General features: G+C 45.0%; 1 protein-coding gene across 1 annotated transcript in view; it reads left to right on the top strand.

Moving 5' to 3' along the window:
- Epas1 (endothelial PAS domain protein 1) overlaps nt 1-24,293 on the top strand; it is an 87,451-nt gene that overhangs the window by 49,761 nt on the left and 13,397 nt on the right. Inside the window, exons 3-7 of the mRNA XM_008823068.3 lie at nt 7,750-7,901; nt 8,330-8,414; nt 12,149-12,267; nt 12,379-12,584; nt 21,985-22,091. Of these exons, the coding sequence (XP_008821290.1) occupies nt 7,750-7,901; nt 8,330-8,414; nt 12,149-12,267; nt 12,379-12,584; nt 21,985-22,091 (669 nt within the window). The remainder of the gene's footprint in view (nt 1-7,749; nt 7,902-8,329; nt 8,415-12,148; nt 12,268-12,378; nt 12,585-21,984; nt 22,092-24,293) is intronic.

Here is a 24,293-nt window from a genome sequence, read left to right as displayed (position 1 = left end):
GCCTGGGACAGCCAAGAGCAGCTTCTGCTGGAGTGCCCAGCTCTGCAGCATCTAAACTCCCCCATACTACACTGAGTCATTTCAACCTAGTCTTCCAGCCAGTTCTCTAGGACATCAGAGGTGGTGTGCATAGCCAGTTAGGCAGTGATCTCTCCAAACCTGTTTCCTTGCCTATCAACTGGGATTATCCATGCTTACTACGCAGAGTGGCCATAAGAATTGACTGAGACAGTGGCCTAGTTGCACTGATTCCTACTGGGGAGCCTTTGAGAGATGACAGCCTCAAACACTAGCCCTTCTCAGCCAACCAATGCCTTTTCTCCCCAGTATCTCTGCAACTGTAGTCCATAAAAATGCTCTCCCCCTGCCCCCAGAGTTAGTCTTCAAAAACCATTTCCTGTTAAGTCTTACCAGGAAGAGGTGGCATGAGTTTTTCAGTTACAGATCCTATGTGCAGTCTTGTCTAATTTGTCTGTTTTGGAAGGAAACTGAGCAGCATGTAGCAGCTGGCCTGGCACTATGGTTGGGAATTGTCTGAGGGGATAGATGAGGGAAGCAGTCAGGAACGGTCGTGTTCAGTTTTCCTAAGTGATTGTGGTATGTCAGAGAGGGGGTCGTTCAGCTGTCCTGTTACAAAGTGGCTATTCTGGGAAAGAAACCCTGTACAGAGGGAATCCAGTATGGGGCAGGGAGGCCAGACTGGCCTGTGCTATTCTGGGCCTTGTGCACAGGAAGGATATGGGGGAAAGACCTTAGAGGAGAGGATGACTGCTCAGGGGGCCCGAGGGCTAGAGACTAAGACCATGTTGCAAGGCTGGAATGAGTGTGCTATCACAGAAAAGTCAAGATAGTTGAGGAGAAACAAGGGTAAAAATGTTCTGCAAACAGAGCCTGGCAATGGTAGGCACCCGGTTGCAGATGAAACTGACAGACTGAAGCCCTTCAAAGCTGGGATTGTCAGATGAAAGACAGGCTCTTGGAGACTCCATCCCAGGCACGTCCATGCCTTGTTCTTTAAAAAGAAGTCTGTCCTCTTGGAAAACGGAGCAAGACAGAGATTTTCAGGATTCTGCAAGCCTGGCCAGGCAAAGATATGAATAAGGGTCAGGGAACTAAAAACCAAATGAGGCACCTCTTGTCACTGCTCACCCACACGGAAGCCTGGCTGTCTTCCTCAATGGATCTGAGGTTAGTTTGGAAAGGGCTCAAGTAGAAGGTTGGGTCTTATGAGCACATCTGCCTTCATGTGTCCCGGTATGAACCCCTTGCATGCTATATGAACCCACAGATACAGGACCAGACATCACACAGTCCAGCTCAGGAGCTCTGAGTGTTAGGAACAAGAACAGCCTGCCTTCTGCACAGCCCAGGCACAGACAGACCAGAGCCCTCAGCTTGTCAGCACTGGGCCTCTCTGTCCCAAAGAAAGAAATAACAGAAAAGGATAATAAGTTTCTACTTTTGGTCATCTGGCCCTGGTGTCCTTGAAGGAGAAATTCTCATAAAATGAGCATAGTCAGAGGAGGAGATGGCTTAGCTCTCCTCTTTCTCTGCCTTTTCTCCCAGGCTCCTACAAGGCAGTCTCTGGACCAGTTGTAGAGACTGTTTTCAGAATGTAGAACAGCCTTTTTTTTCCTTTCCTTCTCTTTCTCCCCTCTGTCTCTGTCTCTCTCTCTCGTGTATGCGTGTGTGTGTGTGTGTTCAGGTGCGAAGGTGTGCACACCCATGCAGAGGTCAGAGGAGGACATCAGGTATTCAACCCCTAAAACTTCCTGCTTTATTTTCTGGAGAACGGGGGGCCTTGTACTAAACCTGAAGCTCACCATTTTGGCTAGGCCAGGTGGCCAGTGAGTTCCTCTCCAGCCTACTTTTTCTTTTTATATCATTGATCATTGTCTGTCTTTAAACTTTATTTAACGTTTTTGTTGTTGTTGTGTTTGTTTTTGGTTTTGGTGGGTGTATAGGTCATAGGACAACTTTCAAGAGTTGATTCTCTCCTTCCACCATGACCAAATGTAGGTTGCCAGTCTGTGCAGCAAGTACTTTTATCCATGGAGCCACCTTTCTAGCCCTAAATAATGGATTAAAGAAAATACATGAAACATGACAAAAAGAGTACAGGCTCTGTGAGCAGATATCCCCACAAGGGCAAAGCGGTACAACTGTCTTCTTTCTCTGCAACTTTGTAAAGTTGTCTTTTTCTCTTTGAGCCTTGGGTATAGAGTACTTGCTGTAAAACATGAGAAGCATCAGTATGATATGAAAGGCCTTAGTCTCCAGCCTGCTTAGAAATAATAATTCTTATAAAAAGAAATGCCAAGCGTGGTGGCACACGCCTTTAATCCCAGCACTCTGGAGGCAGAAGCAGGTGGATCTCTGTGAGTTCAAGGCCAGCCTGGTCCACATAGTGAGTTCCAGGACAGCTAGGGCTATAGGGAGACCCTGTCTCAAAAAGACGAAAAAAAAAAAAAAAAAGAAATGACTTCTAGAGAAATGATGTAAAAGAAAACCCAGGATAAATCGTAATGTCTTTGTACCCACCTTTCAGCAGTTTTCATCAAAATGCAAAATTATGACATACACTTTTCCAAGTCAAAATAAACTATAAATTCATTATTTAAACAATTTTGACAGAGGTGAACAAGTACCAACTTTGGCTCACTTTATAATAGGAAATAGCTGGTTGCGTACCTCAGAGTTCAAAAGGCTAAAAAATACCAGGTTTGACCTTAGGAAGGTTTCTTCTTTACTTAGTAACACACTTCCCTTTGATTTTCACAGTAGGCTGTTGTGTGTGGGAATGTTGGAGAGGAAGCCTCAACACTGAGAAACTCAGGCTGTGAGTCGGGGCCACGACTGAGATTCGTATCACAGGAAGCAAACTCAAACAATAGCTTTATGATACGCGCTTCCACACTGGGCAAGGACAGAATGCGCTCTGATGGGAACATCAGTGGAAATACCATTTGATTGTCTTAAATCCTCTTTCAAGATGAGTCCTGTAAGCTGCGGCTGCAGGAGGATTGCTTCTGTGATCCAAGGGCCTTGGGCAGCAGCAAATATGCAAAGTAGGCTTCTCACTCTAAAATTGATTTGAGGCTTCTCCAAATTCATACCTGGTAAAAATTGAATTCTCTTTATTGTAGAATTGGAGATCAACATGAAACCAGGTTTCTAGAGAGAAATGTCAGGTTTATTTTTGATTCATGGCATTTACTTAGTGATGACATAGTCTTCACAGGAGATTATGATTTCCTGATCTCCGGGCTACTAAGGGAAAGACATTAAAATGCGGGACTTGTGCTTATAAAGTTTGCACCATAACCTTTCCATGCAGAAAAAGTGGGGCAAGGGGGAACAAAACTGTGGCAATAGATGAGGTTTCTGGTGCCCTCCTATGCCCCTCAGTCATATTTTCTCTGGCTTTCACCCCAATTGTGTTACTGTCCCACCCCTTTGCCCCACCCATACTCCAAATCAAAGTCTGTGTCTGTCCATTTTGGAAGGAAGGCTGTGAGATGTTATGAGACTGTTAAGGGCTGGGAATAGCTAGCAATCTCTTCTAGCTTGTTCACAGCATTCCCTCCAGCCAAAAAAATCCTGGTCAGTCAATACATACTTGCCGAATGCAGCTGTGTGCTGCATCGTATGAAGGCTAACCCAGAGAGGGGAGGTGAAAAAGCAGATAGGGACAGAACAAAGCACCAGTCTCCAGTCGTGGACGTTGACTGCTCACCGCGAGTCCAGCAAGATAGGGCATGTCCTGTGGCAAAAATTGTAAGATAGCCCAAGCCTGCCTGTGGTGGGGTATGAGGTACAGCTAATGATCAGTAGGTGACCCATACTCATTTCCTCCAGGCTTGACTGGCAGTGGGTACCTGGAGGGCTTGAGCACCATGGCAGTGCTGGCAGGGGTGGAACGGCTGCAGGCAAAGCCCTTGAAAGCAAAGACCCTGCAACGATAACTAAATATCAAGTGCATCTGAAACAGGAGCTGGTGAAGAAGAGTCAAAGCAGTCCTGGAATTTATTAGAGAAGGAACACCCCCCGCCCCCAGAATGACCTTGGAGGAGTAAGACTGTCATCAGCCTCCTCGCCAGTAGCACTACTGGGACGGCCTGGCCTCAGAGACCCAGTCAGGAGCTGCTGCTCTTCTGCTCTGCCACCTGCCAGCTTACCCCAAATGCCCAGCTCCTGCTGTTCATGGTGTGCTGCCCCACATGGGTGGTGCTGCCTGAAGGAAATGAGCGATGCTCCGGAAAAAGTGCTCCAAAACCTCAGCCACACATATCCTGGCTGTGGGGAGTCATCAAAGCCTGTTTACTGTAGCTATTTTTAGCATTAAAGAATCTTGTACTCCCCAACCAAGCCTGCTCCCTCTTAGTGGAGGCCTCTGCTATATACCAGAGTCCCTCTTCTTTGGGGTTGACCCCTGACAGGTCTTAGGAAGCAAGTGATTGAGGCATAGAACCCAAGATACTTAAACCCAGCTCCTTGTTGAGCACCTACTTCATTCTGCACCAAGGGTTTACTCTCCATTGTTGTCAACAGCCCCAGGAAGGCGGTATGACTTTTCTTAGTAGTCTGTCTTCCCTGGCGGTCTGTTGATTCCTCAAGGGCTAAGATTGTGCTCACCCTTTCAGTATCCCCAGTTCCCTCTAGGACAGGACTGAGGATATAATCAGTGGCACTGATGGACAGATTACTTTTTTCCAACCCAGGGCTGACACAAAGTAAAATCTGTAACTGTGCAGTGAGCCAATGCATCTTTCCCCACACCCAATAAGTACTTGGCTATTCATACCTCAGAGAAGGCCTGGTGTGCACAAGGGTAAGGCAGAGATGTGACATGAGGCTCATGGCCCTTGAGGGAGGGTCTGTCTCCCTGCTCCAGGCTGGGAGTGACCTAGCCAAGTTCCTTCAGAAGTTCTCAGGAGGATAAGCAGGTGCTGCAAGAGCAAATAGTTCCACCAGAGGAAGAGGCCACGCCCGAGCCCTGCTGCTCCAGGGTCTTGTGGGGGGGGGTGGCCTGCTGGCTTCCTGGCCCTCTAGCCATTGTGACTTCAGTTCTAAGACGTTGTTTCCCTTCATGGCCTCAGAGCACCCCTCTCTCCTTCCCTCCAAAGGCCAGTCAACCTGCCACTGTGGCCAATTTCGCCACCTCCTGGAAGTAAGTGTGCCAGACACTATGGAAACCCATTTTGGCTGTACAGGACCTGCTAAAAACAGGAAACTTTAAGCAGAACTATTTCCTCTGGGCCTAGTTAACCCAAATGGTTGTCTTGGGATTACTCCAAATTTTGAAGTCAGTGTTACCACTGAGATCAAAGAAGCTGAAGAGAAAATATCTTCTCAGTAGGCCTGAGGCCTGGCCTTTGCTTGTCTGGAGAAAGTGGCCACCTAGCTGGTGTCACTTAAATGCAGCCGAAAACCTCTTGCCTTTTTCCCAGATCAGGTACCTCTGCCAGATGGGCTGGTTTTCCCTACATGGGGGTACTAGAAGAACCTAGAGTTGAGGTGATAATCTTCAGTGTGCGGTCCCTGGAGCAACAGCTTTGCCATCTTCTGAGAATTTTGTAGGAAAGCATGTTCCCAACCCAGCCTGAGAGTCCTGAATTAGGAAGCCTTGGGATAGAACTCTTCAGCACCAGCCTGAGTAGGGCATAGCTTCCACACTCTTACAAGGGTCTTAGAATTGGCTTAATTTTTCAGCAAGAGGTCCCACATTTTTACTTTGTGTAAGACCCCATAAATCACATAGCAGAACTAGGACCAGAAGTCTTCACTTTGGTATCTCCTAATTGGTGTCTGTTCTTCTGATGCTTACATTTAAGGGTTCATAGAAAATGAGGAGAATTAGATAAACCCGGTGGCCTTGCTTCTCAAGGGCTTTGATTCCCCACTCTTCAGCAATGCTGTATCACTTGCTAAGTGGCCCATACATCTAATTGCACTTTAGACTCCCTGGAAGAGTCTATTTGAAAGACTCTTTTTAGACCAGTAAATATGAACTATCATAAGTAGCAACCTACTCTATAAGTCTCTTGTTCTGCAAATCAAGTAAGGCATACTTGGATTGATGTTCATGCTGGATGAATACAGATTTTTTTTTAAAGCACATGTACATTTGGAGTTAAGTAATGAAGAGGATTCAGTCTGTGAACTGAGGATAATTAAGGGCTGGGGCTTTAGAGTTCTTTTTGTCTGGACAAGAGCTGAGCCTATATTTTGCAGCTAGCAGAGGAATACTTGATAGGCAGGTCTACAGAGTAGACGGTTGGGGTGGATCTTTTCCCTTGTTGCTCCTAGCACCTACCTCTAGTCTGACATTAATATAGTTGCTATCTCACTCTTTTGTGCCTCTTAAGTTTCACTCTCCTCAAACTGTTCTGCATGCTATTGACAAAGTAATGTCCTCAAAGTAATGCTTTTAGATGCCACATCCCTGCTACTTTGGCTGAAAGAAGCATCCCTTCAAGACACTGGGCCTTACCTCCCTTGTCCAGTCTCAGACATGGATCCTCTGCAGCCGGGTGGGCTCTGCTCCATCCTGGAAGGAAGCCTGCTCCGTGTGTTTTCCAGGAGGCTACCTAGCCTCTTCCAGCCTAACAAGCCTTCTCTTTCCATCCTAGTGTGAGCCGTCTTTCATGAGTCTGCTCAAACCTCTTTCTTTGGAAGATTTGTTTCTGATCACTCAAGCTAACTCCTCCTCTTCTGACCCCTGAAGCACTTATTCTCTGCACCCTTCCATTGGTGACCCGCTGTGATGTCCTTCAGTGCTCATTTAGCTTTGTGATGCTGTGTTGGCTTTCAGCAATTTGAGGGTAGTGACAGTGCCTTACAGGGAACAGGTGAGGAAAGAATTCACAATTGTTGATACCATTTAAGCTGTTTACATACTTAATCTTTACAATTTAAGGAGATGGAAATTACTATCCTTGTTTTGCTGATGAGAAAACCGATGTTTAAAGAGTTGTTACTTACGCAAGGTTATAGACTAATAGGAACCAGCTCTAGGAATAGATACTATGTTGGACCCCAAAACCTTTATATAAATGGTTGAATATGGCCTCTGCTTTCAGTTTCTGGGGCTTGCTAGCTTTCTAGACTTCATAACCTTGGGCAAATGGCTTAACCCTTATAACCTTTGTCTGTAAGAGGAGACTAGGAATAATAACATACCTCATGGGTCATTGTAAAGAATATACAAAATACTTACTTCAGTACCTGGTGTGTAGTAATTGTTCAATATACATTAGCTAAAATTTCTGTTCCTGCTTCTGTGATGACCACTGCTATGGATGCTTCCACCGCCATTACTACACATACTCCAGGTACTGTTGTCACAATAACCACACTGTCCCCAAGCCCTTGTCAGGGTGTCCTGGGTAGTTTCATGCAGTGCCCACTGACTAGGCATATGGCAGACAACTAGATAGTTGGAAGTATGCATTCCCCCATAAAGTCTATCTGCTTTGTGCCCCGGAGCCAACCTTGGCAGACACCTAACCCAGTCATGTCTGGGTTTTTTTATTTGAGGGATGGGCAGGTTGTTTGTTTTGAGACAGGGTTTCCCTGTAGCCCCTGCTGGCCTGAAACTCACTGCAGATCAAGCTGGCTTTGAGCTCACCAAAATCCATCTGCCACTGCCTCCCAAGTGCTAGGATTAAAGGCGTGTGCTACCGTGCATGCCCAGCTCCTGTTTTAACACCACATTCATGCAAACCACCCATCCTCTTCTCTTTCCAGTCTGCTCTGAAAATGAGTCTGAAGTTGAGGCTGACCAGCAGATGGATAACTTGTACCTAAAAGCCTTGGAGGGTTTCATTGCTGTGGTGACCCAAGATGGCGATATGATCTTCCTGTCAGAAAACATCAGCAAGTTCATGGGACTCACCCAGGTGACACCATTTTCTAGCTCTTTCAAAAAGGAAAAATATCTTTGGGAACAGAAACTAATGGAAGGTATTGGTCACAGTCTCTCTTCACTTCTTCCTGCACATGCCTACTCCGACACTCATAATCCTCAGGTCTCAATCCTCAGGAACATGCTCCCACTGGCTCTAGGCTTGACATTGATGATGACCATCCTGATGGTTAGATCTCTTCTAGCTAGATTACCATGATATCCCTCATGAATCAAGTATCCGTCATCATCAACAGTGCTCTGTCACATGTGTAAGTCTGTGGACCTAACATTGACTAGAGACTGAATGATGACCCTATACAATCTCCTCCCTGTCTTCAAAGCTTGTAGGCAGCCCCGTTCTCCTTTGGAGTCTTTGACTTCAATATTGGAGTAATGAAGTCTAACTTGCTTTTGAAACAGGTAGAGCTAACAGGACACAGTATCTTTGACTTCACTCATCCTTGTGACCATGAGGAGATCCGTGAGAACCTGACTCTAAAAAATGGTAAAGTATTCTTCTGTGTTTCTGTCCTTCTTGTGCCCTTCTCACTCAGGGAGGGGATCTGCCTTCCATTTAACTATAAGTACAGGGCAGGTGGATCATGGTCATGATGCTGGGAAAAACTGTCATCCATAGAAAACTCTAGTTGGGCTCGCCTGTTGTATAGGCATGCAACCTCTGAGATGAGATCATGAGCCCTAGATGTACTCAGTACTCAGAATAGTTCCTGATGGCCTACCTGATGCTTGATGCCATACTACCAGGGCACTCCTTCTGGTCAGGGTGCCATCTCTAGGAGGTTCTGTCATCTGAGATCAAGATCTCTGCCAAGCGATAACACCCAAACTAATAACCTCATCTGCACCAGTGCTCATGGGAGCTGCTGCACAGCCTATTGCTGTGTAACAAACCATCAAAAACTTAGGCTTAAGCAATCTTCTAGGTTTCTGTGGGTTCTGTGGGCAGGACTCTTGCACTGTGTGACATCAGATGGATTGCAGTCATCAAGGGCTGGAGTAGGTTGGGGTGATCAAAATGGCTCACCTGTGGCTGGTGTCTGGGAAGCAGGGTGACCACACCTGTCACTCCATGGGGCCTCAGAGTAGCCTTTTTCATATGGAGTTTGCCATCTTACATGGCAGCTCAGGAACCCCTGCCCTGTTACTCCCTCCCCTTCCAAAGTGAAATGATAGAAGCTGAAAGACCTTCCCAGGAGTGAGTCCTGAAATTGAAACAGCATCACTTCTGCCTCATTTTCCTGGTTAGTACAAGGTCCAGGCTGCTCTGGTTGGGTGTGCACCAGGAGGCATAGCTCCTTAAGACCACTTATGAACTAGCTACCACAGGAGCCACGGAGTGAATGAGGCCTCTGATGAGAAAGGGAAATTTTGATGGGCAAGATTTTAAAAGATCGTTACACTAAACTCTGTTAATGTAAGGATCTGCATAGGCAGAAGGCAATTTGCATAGATGGCATTCAAGAAAAGGCATGAAAACAGTCAAAAGAACTGAAGCTTTGGGGCTGGAGAGATGGTTCAGTGGTTAAGAGTACCTGCTGTTCTTTCAGAGGATCCAAGTTTGGTTCCCAGCACCCATGTCTGGAGGCTCACAACTGCCTGTAACTCCAGCTTCAGGGGCTCCAATACCCTCTTGCCTTCGGGTACTTGCACGAATGTGCACACAAACACATAAATAAAAATAAATATTTAAAAGCAAAACAAAAAGAACTGGAGCTTTAGGCAGCAGTGGAGCTCAATGACTGTCAAAATAGTTTCTGAATTAAGAACCTATCACTGGTCTGGGCATCAAGACATCTTCTTGAACATCTCTGACTTACCACTGCCCCTGGGGCTTGTGCTCATCCAACCTGAATAACAAAGGAAGGCAGTAGTTCCAAGCCTGCAAGGTTTCTCATTACCATACTCACTGCAAAAGCAGACACTTCATTGGCTTACCTCTGCCATTGGGATGGAGTACTGCAAACCTCATTTGGGCCTGTCCTACAAAGCTTTGCAGAATTACACCTACCTCCCTTTCAACACTGCCCCTGACCTCTCATCTGGCCTCTCTGCTCTCTACCCAAAGGCCCTGGCCACCTGACTCCCAGAGTGCCTAGGCTGGAGACCATCTTGAGTCTATTTAATATCTTGCCTGTGCTGCTGAGAAAATCTAAGCTGTACAGAATGAAAGGTTCAATGGAAGAGGGGCCACCCCATCAGAAATTTTCTTTTCGGTTTTGGTTTTTTGAGATCATGTCTTGTTATGTAGCCTAGGTTGGCCTCAAACTTGTAACCCTCTTTCTCAGGTCCTGGGATTACACACATCTACCACCATGTCTGGTTTTCAGAAGCACTTTCTAAACCAGGTGGCTCTTACTGCTTCTTTTCTCCAGAAACCCACTGGCCCTTGGGTTCTTGATCTCAGTCCAACCAAGTCTCAGTTTGATTCTGTGAGCCAAATTAAGTATCTTATGCCTATGTTGCTCAGAGTCTTTTCAAATTGATAGACTAGGCAATAAACTAGGCAAAGTCTCAGATCTTCCAGCTTTCAAGTGCCATGACTCAGCCAAGTGCCCTCTGCTTATCTGAACAAAACTTTTCATTCTTTGATTCATTGTGTGGGACTTGAAATCAGTTAAACTCAATGAGTCAGCAAGTCTTTGCTGAAGGGTGCCAGCCTGCTGGTGAACTCATGATCTAAAAGCAAAGGGTCAATGTGGATTCCTAGAGGAAGTAAAGGTCGGGACAGAGATTGCTTTGCTGGCCGGGTGGAGGGCCTCAAATTTTATTCTGCAGACAGCAGGGAGCTACTAAAGCTTTTTAAGCAGGGGTGATGCTATCAAATGTCAGCATGGGGAGAATCCAGAGGTTAGTAAGTTAGGAGCCCACTGTAACCCAACAGGTAGTCACAAATGAATTTCAAACCCCCTCATTCATAACTCCTGGTGGCCCCCAAGATGCAAGTATAATTCATTATATGAAGCCCTACCTATGAAAATTAAAATTATAAGCAGCAAAAATATGGGAGAGACAGCCTATCTGAACTACGAAGATTCGCCATTCAATATGTCACTTAGTGGGCTCCCCGAAGGGTATTTAAGTTCAGCTCAAAGGTGCCAATTCCTTTGACACACAGTTCTTCTGTACTATGTCAGCTGCATAAACCAAGGTTTAGGTGAAGAAGTTGACAGCTTCTCTTGGAGAGCAGTGTGACCATTAGAAGCAAGGCTGTAGATTGCTCTGTGACACTAGGCCTTTGAAAGGCCAGAATGGGGATGGTGGTAGAGAGAAAATTTAGATCCAGGTAACCTTGTATTTCTTACTCTATATAACAAAAAGTAGAAATGGCAGGATATTTAGAGATTTGTAATGAATTTTAAAATGCTATATTGTTGGCCTTGGCGATTTATTCTGGCTGAAAGAGGATCTGATTGTCTTTAAAATAAACTTACCCCTAGTCCCAGGACTTAAATCAAGTCGTGCCCCCCCCCACACATATGTCACCTTAGAGAGAAAGGTAATGTTGCATTGTCTAGAACATAGCCACTGCAGGTCACAAATAGGGTGCAGAGAGTTTAACTTCCTGAGAGACAGGTTAGAAAGAGCAGACAGGAGTATTGGAGGAGAACTCTAACTAGAAAGACTTATGTCCTTGGAGTAACTCACTCAGATTGAACCTCAGGCTTCCTACGAGAGGACCCAAGCCTGCCTTGAGAACTGCTGAGACTATGGTCATAGTCACCCCTTGCTTTACTCAGGTGCTAAGTATACCACATGATAGGGCAGGTGTTCATGCTCCAAGGGATACACTAAGACAGGAGCTTCTGCCCAGCCTCCCTTAGGCCTAGCACCTTCTCTCCCAGCTGGACATCAGGAGGATCTGGTTTCTGCAGGGGAGCAGCTCTGCTTTCTACATGAACCTGGTATTAGTTGGTGGCCCCTGCTTGGAATTGGCCATCGCTATGGCCCCATTTCAGAAGTTTTGTAAAAGCATCCTTGACATATTTCTGTCCCCTAGCTCTGACTACAATAGAGCCAAGACACAAAAGGCACTGCAGCTGAGGAATCATTTGTCCTTGTACCATGTGGGAGCTCTGTGTTCATGGAAGGTAGCAAGTGCTAAAGCACAAATCACCAGGAAACATAAGCATAAGATGCCCAGCAATGTTGCACCTGAGCCTCTCTTCTGAGTAAAGATTTAAATTAGTTCAACTGGTATCCACACCTTTCTCCACCCAGGCTCTGGTTTGGGGAAGAAAAGCAAAGATATGTCTACAGAACGGGACTTCTTCATGAGGATGAAGTGCACAGTTACCAACAGAGGCCGAACTGTCAACCTCAAGTCAGCCACCTGGAAGGTAGGACATCAGTCCTGGGTTGGTGTCCCAAGTGCATATGGGGGCAGTGCCTAAAGTCCTGCCCCTGTTCTCAGGCTCTTTGCCTCATCCGACTTCTGTGTTGCTTCCTAGGTCTTGCACTGCACTGGCCAGGTGAAAGTCTACAACAACTGCCCCCCTCACAGTAGCCTCTGTGGCTATAAGGAGCCCCTCCTGTCCTGCCTCATCATCATGTGTGAGCCAATCCAGCATCCATCCCACATGGACATCCCCTTGGACAGCAAGACCTTCCTGAGCCGCCACAGCATGGACATGAAGTTCACCTACTGTGACGATAGGTAGCGCTCTGAGGATGTGCACTATATGCTAACACAGAGTGAATCTTACCTGCTAGTGTGTGATTGTACCTGTGATAAAGGGATGAGACTGGGCCATAAGTGCTGTGCTGCTGGGTGCAAGCTTGTAGACTTAAGTTGTGTGTAATTTCGCCAGCACTCCTGGCATCTAGTTGGTAGTCTCCCATTGATACAGCCTCAAGGTCTGTCTACAGAACTGTTCTGGTATGTAACTGTTACCATCACTGTGGTGTGTGTATATTTATCCACATATGAATCTGGCTCCTGAGGAGATTTCCAAGGACAGTCTCCTGTCCCACATGACAAAAGTCTAGAGATTCTATAAGTATTCTCAATTTGGAGGCCAGCCAGGAGCATGGGGTTCTGGCCTGGATACTGACCCACACTGGTTGGCTTTCTCTGGTTCTTTTATAGTTCTCTCAGTCTTTGCCCCTGATGTGTACAGCTGCATTCTAGCTACCAGCTAGCCTCCTTGTGAAGACTTTAAAATGAAGGGAGCTAAGCTGGATCTAACCCCCATTTCTGAGCCCATTGGCCAGTCTCTTTGGGGACACAATAGTGACAAAGAGCATGGCCAAGGTTCCGATCCAGTAGTGTATGTTCAGTGTTAGCTTTTGTTCTCACCTTTATTAAAGCTGAGAGTACACCCTGGCTGAACAAGGAAGGTATGTCATCTTTAGTTGCCAGCTAAATTTGAAGGCTGACACAGTGAAGAGGCAAGCCATGGTTGTTGTTGGGCCCATGGTATGTATAGCCTATACCATCGTTCCTAACCTCAGCCTATCCTGGTATTGCAACTGTGGGACCTGATGATCCAGATGTGGAGGAGGAAGACAGAACAGATTGTGATAAACAGTGGCCAGCACCAGGGGGACTTGGCCTGGGCCTCGGGTACACCTAGCCTGAGTAAATACCATTGTGTCTTGCTGACTAGCTATGCCAGATATGCCCTCTAAGGCAGAGCTCACCCAGCATGACCTCAGCTCTCTGCAGCAACTCCATACTACCTGAAGTTCTGGCCCACTCCCCTTGGAAATGGATGATTTGTTCCTGGCATATTCCATAGGCTTATTGTGGGATGAGGTCATAGCTGGGAAAGCATTTGGAGAGGCACAGCTCCATAGCATGGGGGAAGGGGGTAGTTTTTGCTCATGTCCATCCCTGGCTTCCCCAAAACAAAAACCTCACCACTAAGCTCAAGGATATGAGCTTGCTTCTGAAGGTAGTAGGAGGAGAAAACACAAGCAAGAAACTGCCTGGGCTTTCCCACTAGCAGGAGGCCCCCAAGTGCCAAAACAGAAGGGCCTCCTGCCCAGATCCCATCAGGCCCGCCTGGCATCTTTTTCTGTCAGCTGGACATCCATGGGCCTTGGTTCCTACAGGGGAGTAGCTCTGCTTTCCAGGTTAGCCTTAGTTTCTCCACGCTAAATCTAGATGGACCTGGTGCAAGTTGGTGGCCCCTGCTTGGAATTGGCCATCACTTATGGCCCCATTTCAGAAGTTTTGTAAAAGCATCTTTGACATGGTTCTGTCCCCTAGCTCTGATCACAATAGAGCTAGGACTCAAGGTTCTGGGAGGTAGTGGGTGTTTATATAAGTTGGAAAAGGGAGATAAATTGGAACTTCACCATCAGCACTGATGCTAGTTTTAGTATCGTCACTGTTGTGGTGGTGGTGGTTGGATAGAAAGATGCATCCCTGTATTCCTTTTCTGGGGAAGGTTGTTCATCACATATAGTTCTTGTGTCCAAATGAATATTCTGGGCAGAAGACAGCATTGTGACATGCATTCTCAGCAGTCTTCTGAGATGATCTGCAAAGTCCCAATGCCTGGCTCACATCACCAGCTTTGAGGTGAAGTGGTGCTCAGAACCTTTAGCCGTGCAGCCTGGGAGCAGCCAGGGCTGCAGGTGATAGAAGCTGGAGGTCCTCTGAGTGAAGCCATCACAGGGAAAGCCATCATGAGCAGGGAAAGCCCCATCATCCTCAGAATCACTTGCCCTCTCTTTAAAAAGAACCAACTTTAGTCTGATTCTTGTTAAAACGAGGGGGAAAATCCCCTTGAAATGATAATTCAGTGTTAATCTGTTTATTCATTATTGTGGTTTGAATGAGTTTTGGCTAGTTTTCTAAAAGCACCAGTCTTGGGTTAAAGGAAGAGGGAAAGGCAAAAGAAATGGGCACCTGAAGGGAATTGAAGACATGTTCACAGACAGAAGAGGAACACTGTGCTGATTTCTTTAGTTTGGCTCAGGATTGGCAGGCAGAGTGGCTATCTGCTTGAAGGATCCTATGATTTAGGGCTTTGTGACTCACTGTATGGAGGGAGATGTTGTTTATATGGTCTGAAGGACTCTTTGCCTTTTCAGCATAATCTTGCTTTCAAGGAACCTGATTACGCAGCCCAACTCAAATTCAGTTGTGCTGGAGAGACCAGTGCATCGCATATAAACAGAGAGTGCTGTGCCACACAGAAGCTGTGTTTAACCGATTATCAGATTAGTTAACCAGGGTACAGACATGGCTTAGACAGTTTATGAAAGGACTATTTTAAGTGTTTAATCCCTCAGTGTTATTTCTCAGTTCTTTGAGGACTTGGGTTTGGTAGGGGAGGACTGAGGAGCTTGTTCTGTTTTCACTCTTTATACTGGGCTAGGGAAAGGTGTGTGCACGTAGGTATGGTCATACATACGCTAACATGTGCCCTTCTGAGAGATATGATCTAAAACTAGCACCTACATATGATGGCCAATGGTGGGGTCAGGACTCCCCATTTTAACCAGTGAATTAACTTAGTTTGGTGATATCTGACATAGGGAGGGGCTATGCTTTCCCACAAAGGGTATTATTTATCCCTAAGGAAAGCTAGAAAGAATCAGAAGTCGGGCAGTTAGAAATCTGAAGAAGTTTTGATACTTTCCTTTGATTTAATATATCTAATACAACAAAGAAAAACGGTCATAGAGAAAGAGAACAAAAGGAGAAAGAAAAAAAATGGTTCTAATCACATGTCGAATTCTTCAGGTTTCCACAATCAATAAATTCTACACAGCTTATTCTGATCCAACTAAAAGTGAATTAAGGGATTACAGATGATTCAAAATGCATTTGAATAATCCCTTAGTGGAGGAGCAGAGGGACTCACAAAGTCCTCTATTTGAGATAGTAAATATTTTTAAAAGCCTACAATTTCTGTTAGCCACAGGAGCACAGGCATGGTTTAGACAGTTTATGAGTTTGTACTGCTTATCTGAAATTCCTGGAACCAAAAATGTTTCAGATTTTTCGAGCTTAGAGACATTTTACATAGGGTTTACTAATTGAATCCAGAAATCCAAAATGTTCTAGAACCTGAAACTTTTCGAATGTCATGTTGCCATATTTATAAAGTTTTGTAGCTAAGTTAAAGTGTGCTGTCCCCAACCCATCCCCCACCACAACCCCTAGGCTGTCCTAGAATTTGTGACAGTCCTCCTGCCTCAGCCTCCTGAGTGCTAAGAATGTCTTCATTAACAGTATAATTGATAATATTCTCCACCCAGACTCAAACATAAGTGTTATAGTCTGTTTCCCAAAATACTAAGCAACCCATTCATGAGCTATTATTTACTGAGCATCTGCCATGTATGTAATCCTATGCCAGGGACTATTATATCAAAGAAGGAAGAAATTATTCCTGATGGCTAATGGTTTAGAGCTTGGGATATAAGCAGCTTAATGAGCCACAGCAAATGCATAGTACAAAACAGAACATTTCATTCACTCAAAAGGAAGACAAAAGTTCTCAAGCAGTTTAAAATATGGCGTGTTCTTAAATTCACGTGAAGACGCCATCTAGTGGCCAAGTAGAGTAACTGTGCAGGACGCCTATCCATCAAGGAGACTAGAGAGCAGTTTTTCTAGAAAAAGCACATGAAATCCCACTGTGATTTTGTGAATTCTAGAGGTCTTTCTGTACCTTAGAAATACATATTAAAATCACATTAGTGAAGAAATTAATTTAATATTTATAGACAAAGAATTTGAGAGCAACCCTGTTTTGTCAATGGATTAAAACAACACAGGACATAACCAGGAGTTACAGTTAAGACAACCACATTCCAAATTTTGCGAGTAAGACAAGAGATTTAGGAGATGGCTCAGTGATTAAGAGTGCATACTTCTCTTGCAGAGGACCCAAGCTCAGTTCCCAGCACCCACGGCTGGTGGCTTACCCGTAACTCCAGCTCCAGGGGATCCAGCCTCTGGCCTCTGAGGGTATGGGTACTCACATAGACACACACACATAATTAAAAATAAATCTTTGGGTAAAAAAGATGGTGAATTCATTTTATTTAAAGAACTTAGAAACAATAAAGATAATGAAAGTGAGCAAAAAGTTGAGGATCATAAAGAGAATATCAATAAATAAAAATATAAAGACTGGGCCAGTGAGATGGTTCAGCAGGTAGAGGCACTTGCCACCAAGGCTGATGACCTGAGTTTAATCCCCAGAACCCACATAGTGGAAGGAGACTCCTTGAATTGTCTTTTGACCTCCTCACACCCCCATATTTGCAATGCCCCCCCCAACCCCACACAAAGAAGTATAACTTTAAAAAAAAAAGATAAAGAAGAATTGTAACACATATATGAAGACAGCTATAAGGTGTTTAAAAATCTGGGCATAAAATAGACTGACTTTAAACAAACTAATAGTAAAACATTATTTTCTTTTACTGTGTATTGGGGACACAAACTATTTTTCTGGTGTTTTAGAGGATAGATGTCATGTTAATTTCAGGGTAGTTTTTTCATACTAGGATATTGAATGTATTTTGGTTTTATACATAGTTTATACTAGGATATTGAATGTATTTTGGTTTTATACATAGTTTATTCTAAGTATTTTTGGCAGGCCTATTCATTAGCCTTTCTCTATACATCCAGTAGGGGAGTATAGAGAGTTTGTTTAGATTCAGTTAGAACTTTAATGTACTCTTCATGCACCTGTATCTGCTCAGCTGACAGTGTTCTGGAGCCAGCCCTAACTATATTTCAGTGTATTAAAAGTGCTCATATATGATCTGTCTCATCTAGACTGCTAGAAATACTCCCTGGGAGAGAGAACTCTATAAATTCTCTTTGGAATGTATTTCAAAGTTTACTAGATCTCACAGTTCAGAAAGTATTCCTTTACATAATCTGCTTCTTGCTTGCTACAATTCAAAGGAAATTTCTTCTTACTGCTTATGGGATTTTGTCTACTAAAATATGGCTGATGGCATAAAGAACAGGGTTGGTCCAGAATGTAGATGAGATGACCTTTCAGTGTGTGAATTCACCTCACAGGTCGCACATTGCATTGGCAGGATGGAAACTGATTTTCTATTCACTACAGAGCTGTTTGTATAGATTTCATATAACTGGACAATATTTTAGGACTGTACAAGGCCTAAGGACTGTTATTTAAAGCAAACACAATCTGGATTGAAATATATTAAAATGACTATTTCTTAAAAATCTGAGTTAGTGAATAATCTAGATATTAAGGAAATGCATCATCAAAGCTTATAAATTTACAGAAATTAAAATGAATAAATCAAGGGTTGTTAGAGTATGGAAAGAAGAGTGAACTCTAAAAGTATTTATTAGTGAAAACATTGTTAGGAAAACAAGCAGGTGGTTAAGAAATGCTTAAAAATTTTTCATCCTTTTAAAGAGTTCAAATGCTCTCTCCCCATCTTGTTTGCATGGTTAATTTATTTAGCAAATCCTTTACTGCTGGAGGAAACCACACCCAGGCCTTCCTAGTCTCCAGGCGGTGGCATCTGAAGGCTAGGATCTCAGCTGTCCCTCCCATGGGCTGCTGATGGTGGTCACAAGCTAAAAAGAATTAAGAGGGAGTCCTGCCCTATAAGGCAGCTGGCTGTCTTCTTCTGCCTCTTGAAGGAACAGAGAATAATTTCCTTCCTAGCCCTCTCTTTCAAGTAGTCCATTTTAAACACCACTTCTATACACCACACCCTATTTGTAGGGGGGGGGGTGTACAGGCCCTGAGGGGCTGCTCACCTGTACACATGTCAGGTGTCCTCCTCTGCCACCCTTCACCTTGTTTGTTGAGACAGCATCTTTCAGTGAACCTGGAACTTACTGTTTTGATGTGAGTGCTGGGGGTCTTCCAGGCTTTCACAGTAATTTACTCGCTGAGCCATCTCTCCAGCCGCACTTCTAGACATTCTTAAGGATAAAGAGCAATTGGGTGCAATGAAGAAGTAGTTTCACATTTTACAGACACAACTCACTCTGAAAGCCAAAACCAGAGGCTTAGCCCATATACTTAGAGTAACACTGACTTCAAAACACAACCCTGTTTCTGGGTATTGTCTGTTTCCTCTTTTCCTTCCTCTCCTGCCTCCTCGTAGTCCACTGAGCTGCTCCCTGCATCTTTGGTCTACTTCTTTTTCCACTTATTATTAAAAAAGTATCTGATGTTGTCCTCAGCTTTGAAATCTGGTAAATTAAGTCTTTTTACATTTCTTTCCTCTTAGAACAGCCCTACTGAGCTGATTTTCAAATTTATGGGTGATCTCAAACTAATTCTTTTCTCTGTGAGTCAAGGGTCTCTAATTAGGAAGAAAGAAATGGTTCCTCTGCCCTGATGGAGAGAACAGATACCACTCTTATCACAGTCCTGCTCCGGCAGAGCCAGGGAAATGGTCGGGGAAGGCCCCGGGCGCGGTAGCAGTGACCCTATAAACAAGTGAGGTTCTTAACCTTCCTGCGGCGTCAGTGGGCCTGCCATTGGGGGCGAATGACCATTCGCTTTAGGTTGGGGTTTCCTGGCTTTGTGAAGTTTGACAACTCGAACGTTCCTCAATTGTGTTTGGGATATGTGCATTTCCCAGTTTTTACAGTAGTCTGTTTAGGAATGAAGAGGGAAACATTAATATTTATTTTAACTGACAAGATAAATGCAAACTGCTAGCAGGAAGATAACTGGCAATTCTGAAATCTGGGTTTGTTTGTGCGCTTCCAAAACATACCCATTGTGTGCCTTTGAATAGATGATACGCTAATTAGATAAAACATCTTATTATGAGGTAGATTATAATATTTACTTGAAGCATTTTGATTTAAAGATCCTAATCATGAAAGAAAATGTGATTCCTTCAGGAAACAGAATCATCTCTTTCCTAAAATACCAGTAGATCCATTTTTGAGAGTTTCTAGAGAATTCTAAATCTGCCCAGTTTGACTGGCAAATCAGTGACTATAAGTGGTCATCCTGTCATCACTGTAGTCCTGATTCCCAGGCAAAGTTTGAAATGCATTTGACCTAACTGGAAAGCCATCTGGTTGTAGTTCTAAATCTGCCCAGTTTGACTGGCAAATCAGTGACTATAAGTGGTCATCCTGTCATCACTGTAGTCCTGATTCCCAGGCAAAGTTTGAAATGTGGTCATCCTGTCATCACTGTAGTCCTGATTCCCAGGCAAAGTTTGAAATGCATTTGACCTAACTGGAAAGCCATCTGGTTGTAGGGCCAACATTGCTTCTCTCCTCATTATTTCTGAATCTTCACCTCAGCTAAAGTGGCCTTGGGTGCCAGCCCCAGGGTCAAGGCTAAAGGTACCATGTCCATAGCCAGTGAGCCTAGAGAACAAGTGAGGGAACATCCCTCCTGCTTTGAAACTGGTCAAAGTCTGGCTGGAGAAACCTCCACAGAGCTGCATCAACCATGTTTAAGCCTTTTAGCCAGTGGAGCTTCCCCCCCCCACCCTTTGTTTGACAAAGACTTTGACCTCCAGCATCTCCTCCAAACAGAGAACTGCCTCTTCTTTGTTTACTTCAATACCAGGCATCATACAGAATGGAGAAATGACAAATTAAAGATTATAAGGGACTGCACACACAGAGAGGTGCAGTGTATGTGCATTGAAATGGTTATTCTTGCTGGAGAAAGAGGAACAGATGGTTAGGGGTATTGGGGTGGCAAAAAGTGTGGCCCCTGAGTTCAGGGGCTCACAGCATAGGATGTGAAGACACAAAGGCATCCTTCCTGGGGACACTGCACATGCCCTTTAGGACTTGTAAGGGTTGAAGGACTTGGAGAGGGCTCTGCAGAGAAAGTGAGACATGGAGCCAACCCTGCGAGGGTCAGGGCTTGCAGAAGATAGGAGAGGAGGCCAGAGCAGAGCACACATGTTACACTGCAAATTAGCTGGAAATCAAAGTGCTTAGAAACTGAGACTGGATTCTGGGGAGACCTGGAAGCTGGGCAGTTTGCCCTTGATGTGGGGGCAATAGGGACAACTACAGGTGTTTAGCCCAGGAAGTGGCAGGCTAAACAATATTTTAGAAGGATTTAGTCTGTCTGCTGCATGCATGTCACCCCGTATGGAGGGAATGAGTTTTTCAGGACAGGACTGTGCCCAGAGGCCATGTGTAGGATTGTCATAATGAGCCCCTAGCATCAATTCTAACTTGTGATATGCCAAGTAAACGGGACAGTGCACTTGTGAGAAAATGTGGAAGGTGAGACACAGTAAGTAGGAAGGACCTGTGATACAGATGGCAGCCAGTTCCAGTGGTCTGTCTGGGCCAGGGCTTTGTCCAGTGAAAGACTTAAGAGGGCTTAAGTACTTCTCCATGGCTCTCTGTATTTACTTCTCCCTGCCTATTTCCCACCCACACCAGACACTGCAGAATGAACACAGCCACATTTGGTATAGCCATGCCCTGGCCTGGCCTTGCCACCTATGTATCATAGAGGGCTGATTTTATGTTTCTCCGTCTCAGAAACCTATATCCACTCCTTTCCTGGAGATAGGAAGGGATGAACAGAAGCAGACACTGGACACGCATCTGATGTCCAAGGGTACCTGAGGTCACAGGTGGCACCTGAGAAGAATCCAAGGAGTGATGCTGGAGCACAGGTGGCTCTTCCTGTCTGGCTCCTCCCCACCTGGGCCACAGGATTCCTACTTCAACATGCCTCACTCTTACTAGAGAGAACTTGAGCTGGTAGTCAGAACTGATCCTAGATACTTGGGTAGACATCAAGTCAATTCTCTGCCCTCCTGGATCTCCACTTACTCATCTGTGGAAACTGGGAGGTGGGGCTGTGTGAACCCCCTCCCCTTAGTATTCTTAGAGAGCAGGCTATGTGTACAGTGGGGTCCTCTGAACAGGACCTCAGCAAGGGCAGGAAATGTGGGGTGGTTGGGTGAACCCACAGTTGCAGATTGAGTGTGATGGGGTTTTGCTTGAATAAATAAACAGTATGACCAGGGCGTCTACTTTTTATTTTTTTCAGTTTAGCTTCTTAAGCCCCTGCCTGTATGCTATGCAAAGTTCGCATGGTCTTTCTTCCTCAACTTCTGGTTTCTTTTTAATTCAGAATCACGGAACTGATTGGTTACCACCCTGAGGAACTGCTTGGTCGCTCAGCCTATGAGTTCTACCATGCTCTGGATTCAGAAAGCATGACCAAAAGTCACCAGAACTGTAAGTTCCAGGAATACCTGATGGGTATATGTCTGTGCAGTCTGGCCCTGAGGGATGTGATTGACAAGACAGTGTGCCCTGTTAATTCCTTCCCAGAGCCACCTTCTTGTGTGGCAGATAAATAATACGCATTTAAGATGGTCTGAGAACCACAGCTGCCAGGAGCCTATAAGCACTTTTATGCAAATTAATAAAAGGCCCCTTCCTTGAAGGGGACAGGCACAAGGCAAGCACACAGTGTAGAGGACAGGTTGAATCTCAGGACCCACATTCCACCTCTGCTGAGTATTAGGCAGTCACTAGACTATACAACCCTCAGGGGTACCCATGGAGAGAGTATATAAGACAGTGTATAAAACTTGGGTATGCACTACAGCAGCAGGTGCCTGTATACAAGAGGAGGTCTGGGAGAATTAAGGAAAGAAGAAAAGAGGCATGCATTAGATTATTCTTAAGGGTTGGAGAGAATGGGGCTAAACAGGGCAAATTCATAGTTGTTAAGAGAAGGCTATCCGGACAGCACAGTGTAGGTGTATGGCAAAAGCCTGCATAGTGAAGGAATTCTAGAGCAGAGTTGGCCAGTAGAACCCTCTGTCCTAGAAATGTTCTGTGTCTTGCACAGGCCACACATAGACTGTACAGTACTTGAAATGTGGCCAGTGCAACGAGAAAGTGATTTTTGGACAGAGTGGTTCTATACTGTTCACTTGGCCAGGTTCCCAGTTCAGTCTTCCCCTTTGGAGATGGTCCAGGGTAATTTCTTTGAATCCATACAACCCATCAACATGCAAGGAACTTTGTACTTGACATCTGAGGACTAGGGAGTAGTAGACTTAATCTGTACCCTAAGGGATCGTGTTTCTGAAGAAAAAAGGACTGGGCTCCTTGGGAGCTGGGTAGCCCAAACCTCAGTATCTCTCGTAATGTCAGGAGCAATATGAACACTAAGGGAATGATAATCCCATGAATCAAACTGTATTTGGGGAAGAGAACTTCCAAGCATGCCACAGTGGTGCAGACAGGGGTGCTGCTGAGAGGGTAGTTCAGGAGAATTCAGACTGGGTAAAATCTGAGGCACTTCCCAGTGGCCCTACTGGCAATATAGGAAGTGGAAGGGCAGCTATCTGTGGTTCCTAAGTCCCACCCCTCCCTTCCACCCTCCATCCCACTGTCAGGACAGCTGAAGCTCAGAGCAACCAACTGAGCGGCAACTCCAACAAGTTGTGTGTAAACACCCTTTGCTCTCTTAAAGAATAAGAACTTGTCTTTCAGATTGGTCCTGCTGTTTCTTCCTTGCAACCTTTGGCTTTCATCTGATCTTATAAAACAGCAGAGACCATTATGATATCTCAGACAAGTCTCCCATGGTGATATCTGGTAGAAAAAAAAAAAAAAAACCCTAAACATAAAACTAGACCCAGCCCCACTTTGGGATGCCATGACTAGACCAGCAGGAGACTGCAGGGTGTGGCTCCAGCCTTCTCTTGGGGGGGTTCTTGTTCCCAAAGCAGGTTGGTAGAGACACACAAGCACTGTAGTCTGCCAAGTTTTGGCCCAACTGACCTGCTAAGTTCCCCGGGGCTTGGCTTCTTGGACCTCTGGGCCTTTACATGTGAAACTGGGAGAAAGTACGGCCTTCTAAACCAAGGGGTCAGTCCATGTAGGGGACACATGTTTTTAAAAGTATTCTTGAGAATTCTTGGAGGGCAGTACTTTTTCTTCTGGGGAGGGACAAGTGGAAGAAGCGACTGTGGAAAGGAACAAAAATGACTTGTAGAACATGAGGCATTTGAAAGATCCACCTTGCTTGGTAGAACTCCTTTGATCTATAAAAAGAGCTAGCATAAAAGCTTGTCTTAGGAGTTTTCAGCTGACCCCTGGGGGAAATGTGCTGGAAATTTTTTTGATTGTTTGGTTGGAGTTTTCGTTTTTGTTTTTACTGAATTCATATATTGAAGCCCTAGGCGTACTTAAACGTAGCTCACTATCCAAATAGAAAGCACAGACTGTTTTCTTCCCCCAGTAGAGTTAAGTAAAGTTGCCCTGAGTACAGAGGCCTCTGCTCAGTCAACAGGCCTGTATCCAGCAAAGCCAAGTCTGCATGGGCTGGAAATAGGGTCAATGTCAATTGTGACAGGGGTCTCCAGAGTACTCTGCCCTTCCTGCCGCCCCCCAGTAGACTCACACTCATTCTGTGAAGTA

Source organism: Nannospalax galili, unplaced genomic scaffold (genome assembly GCF_000622305.1).
Source record: "Nannospalax galili isolate Female #2095 unplaced genomic scaffold, S.galili_v1.0 scaffold286, whole genome shotgun sequence".
Lineage (NCBI taxonomy): Eukaryota > Metazoa > Chordata > Mammalia > Rodentia > Spalacidae > Nannospalax > Nannospalax galili.
The sequence above is the reverse complement of the archived record's forward strand: the minus strand, read 5'-3'. Positions and strand labels throughout refer to the sequence as shown.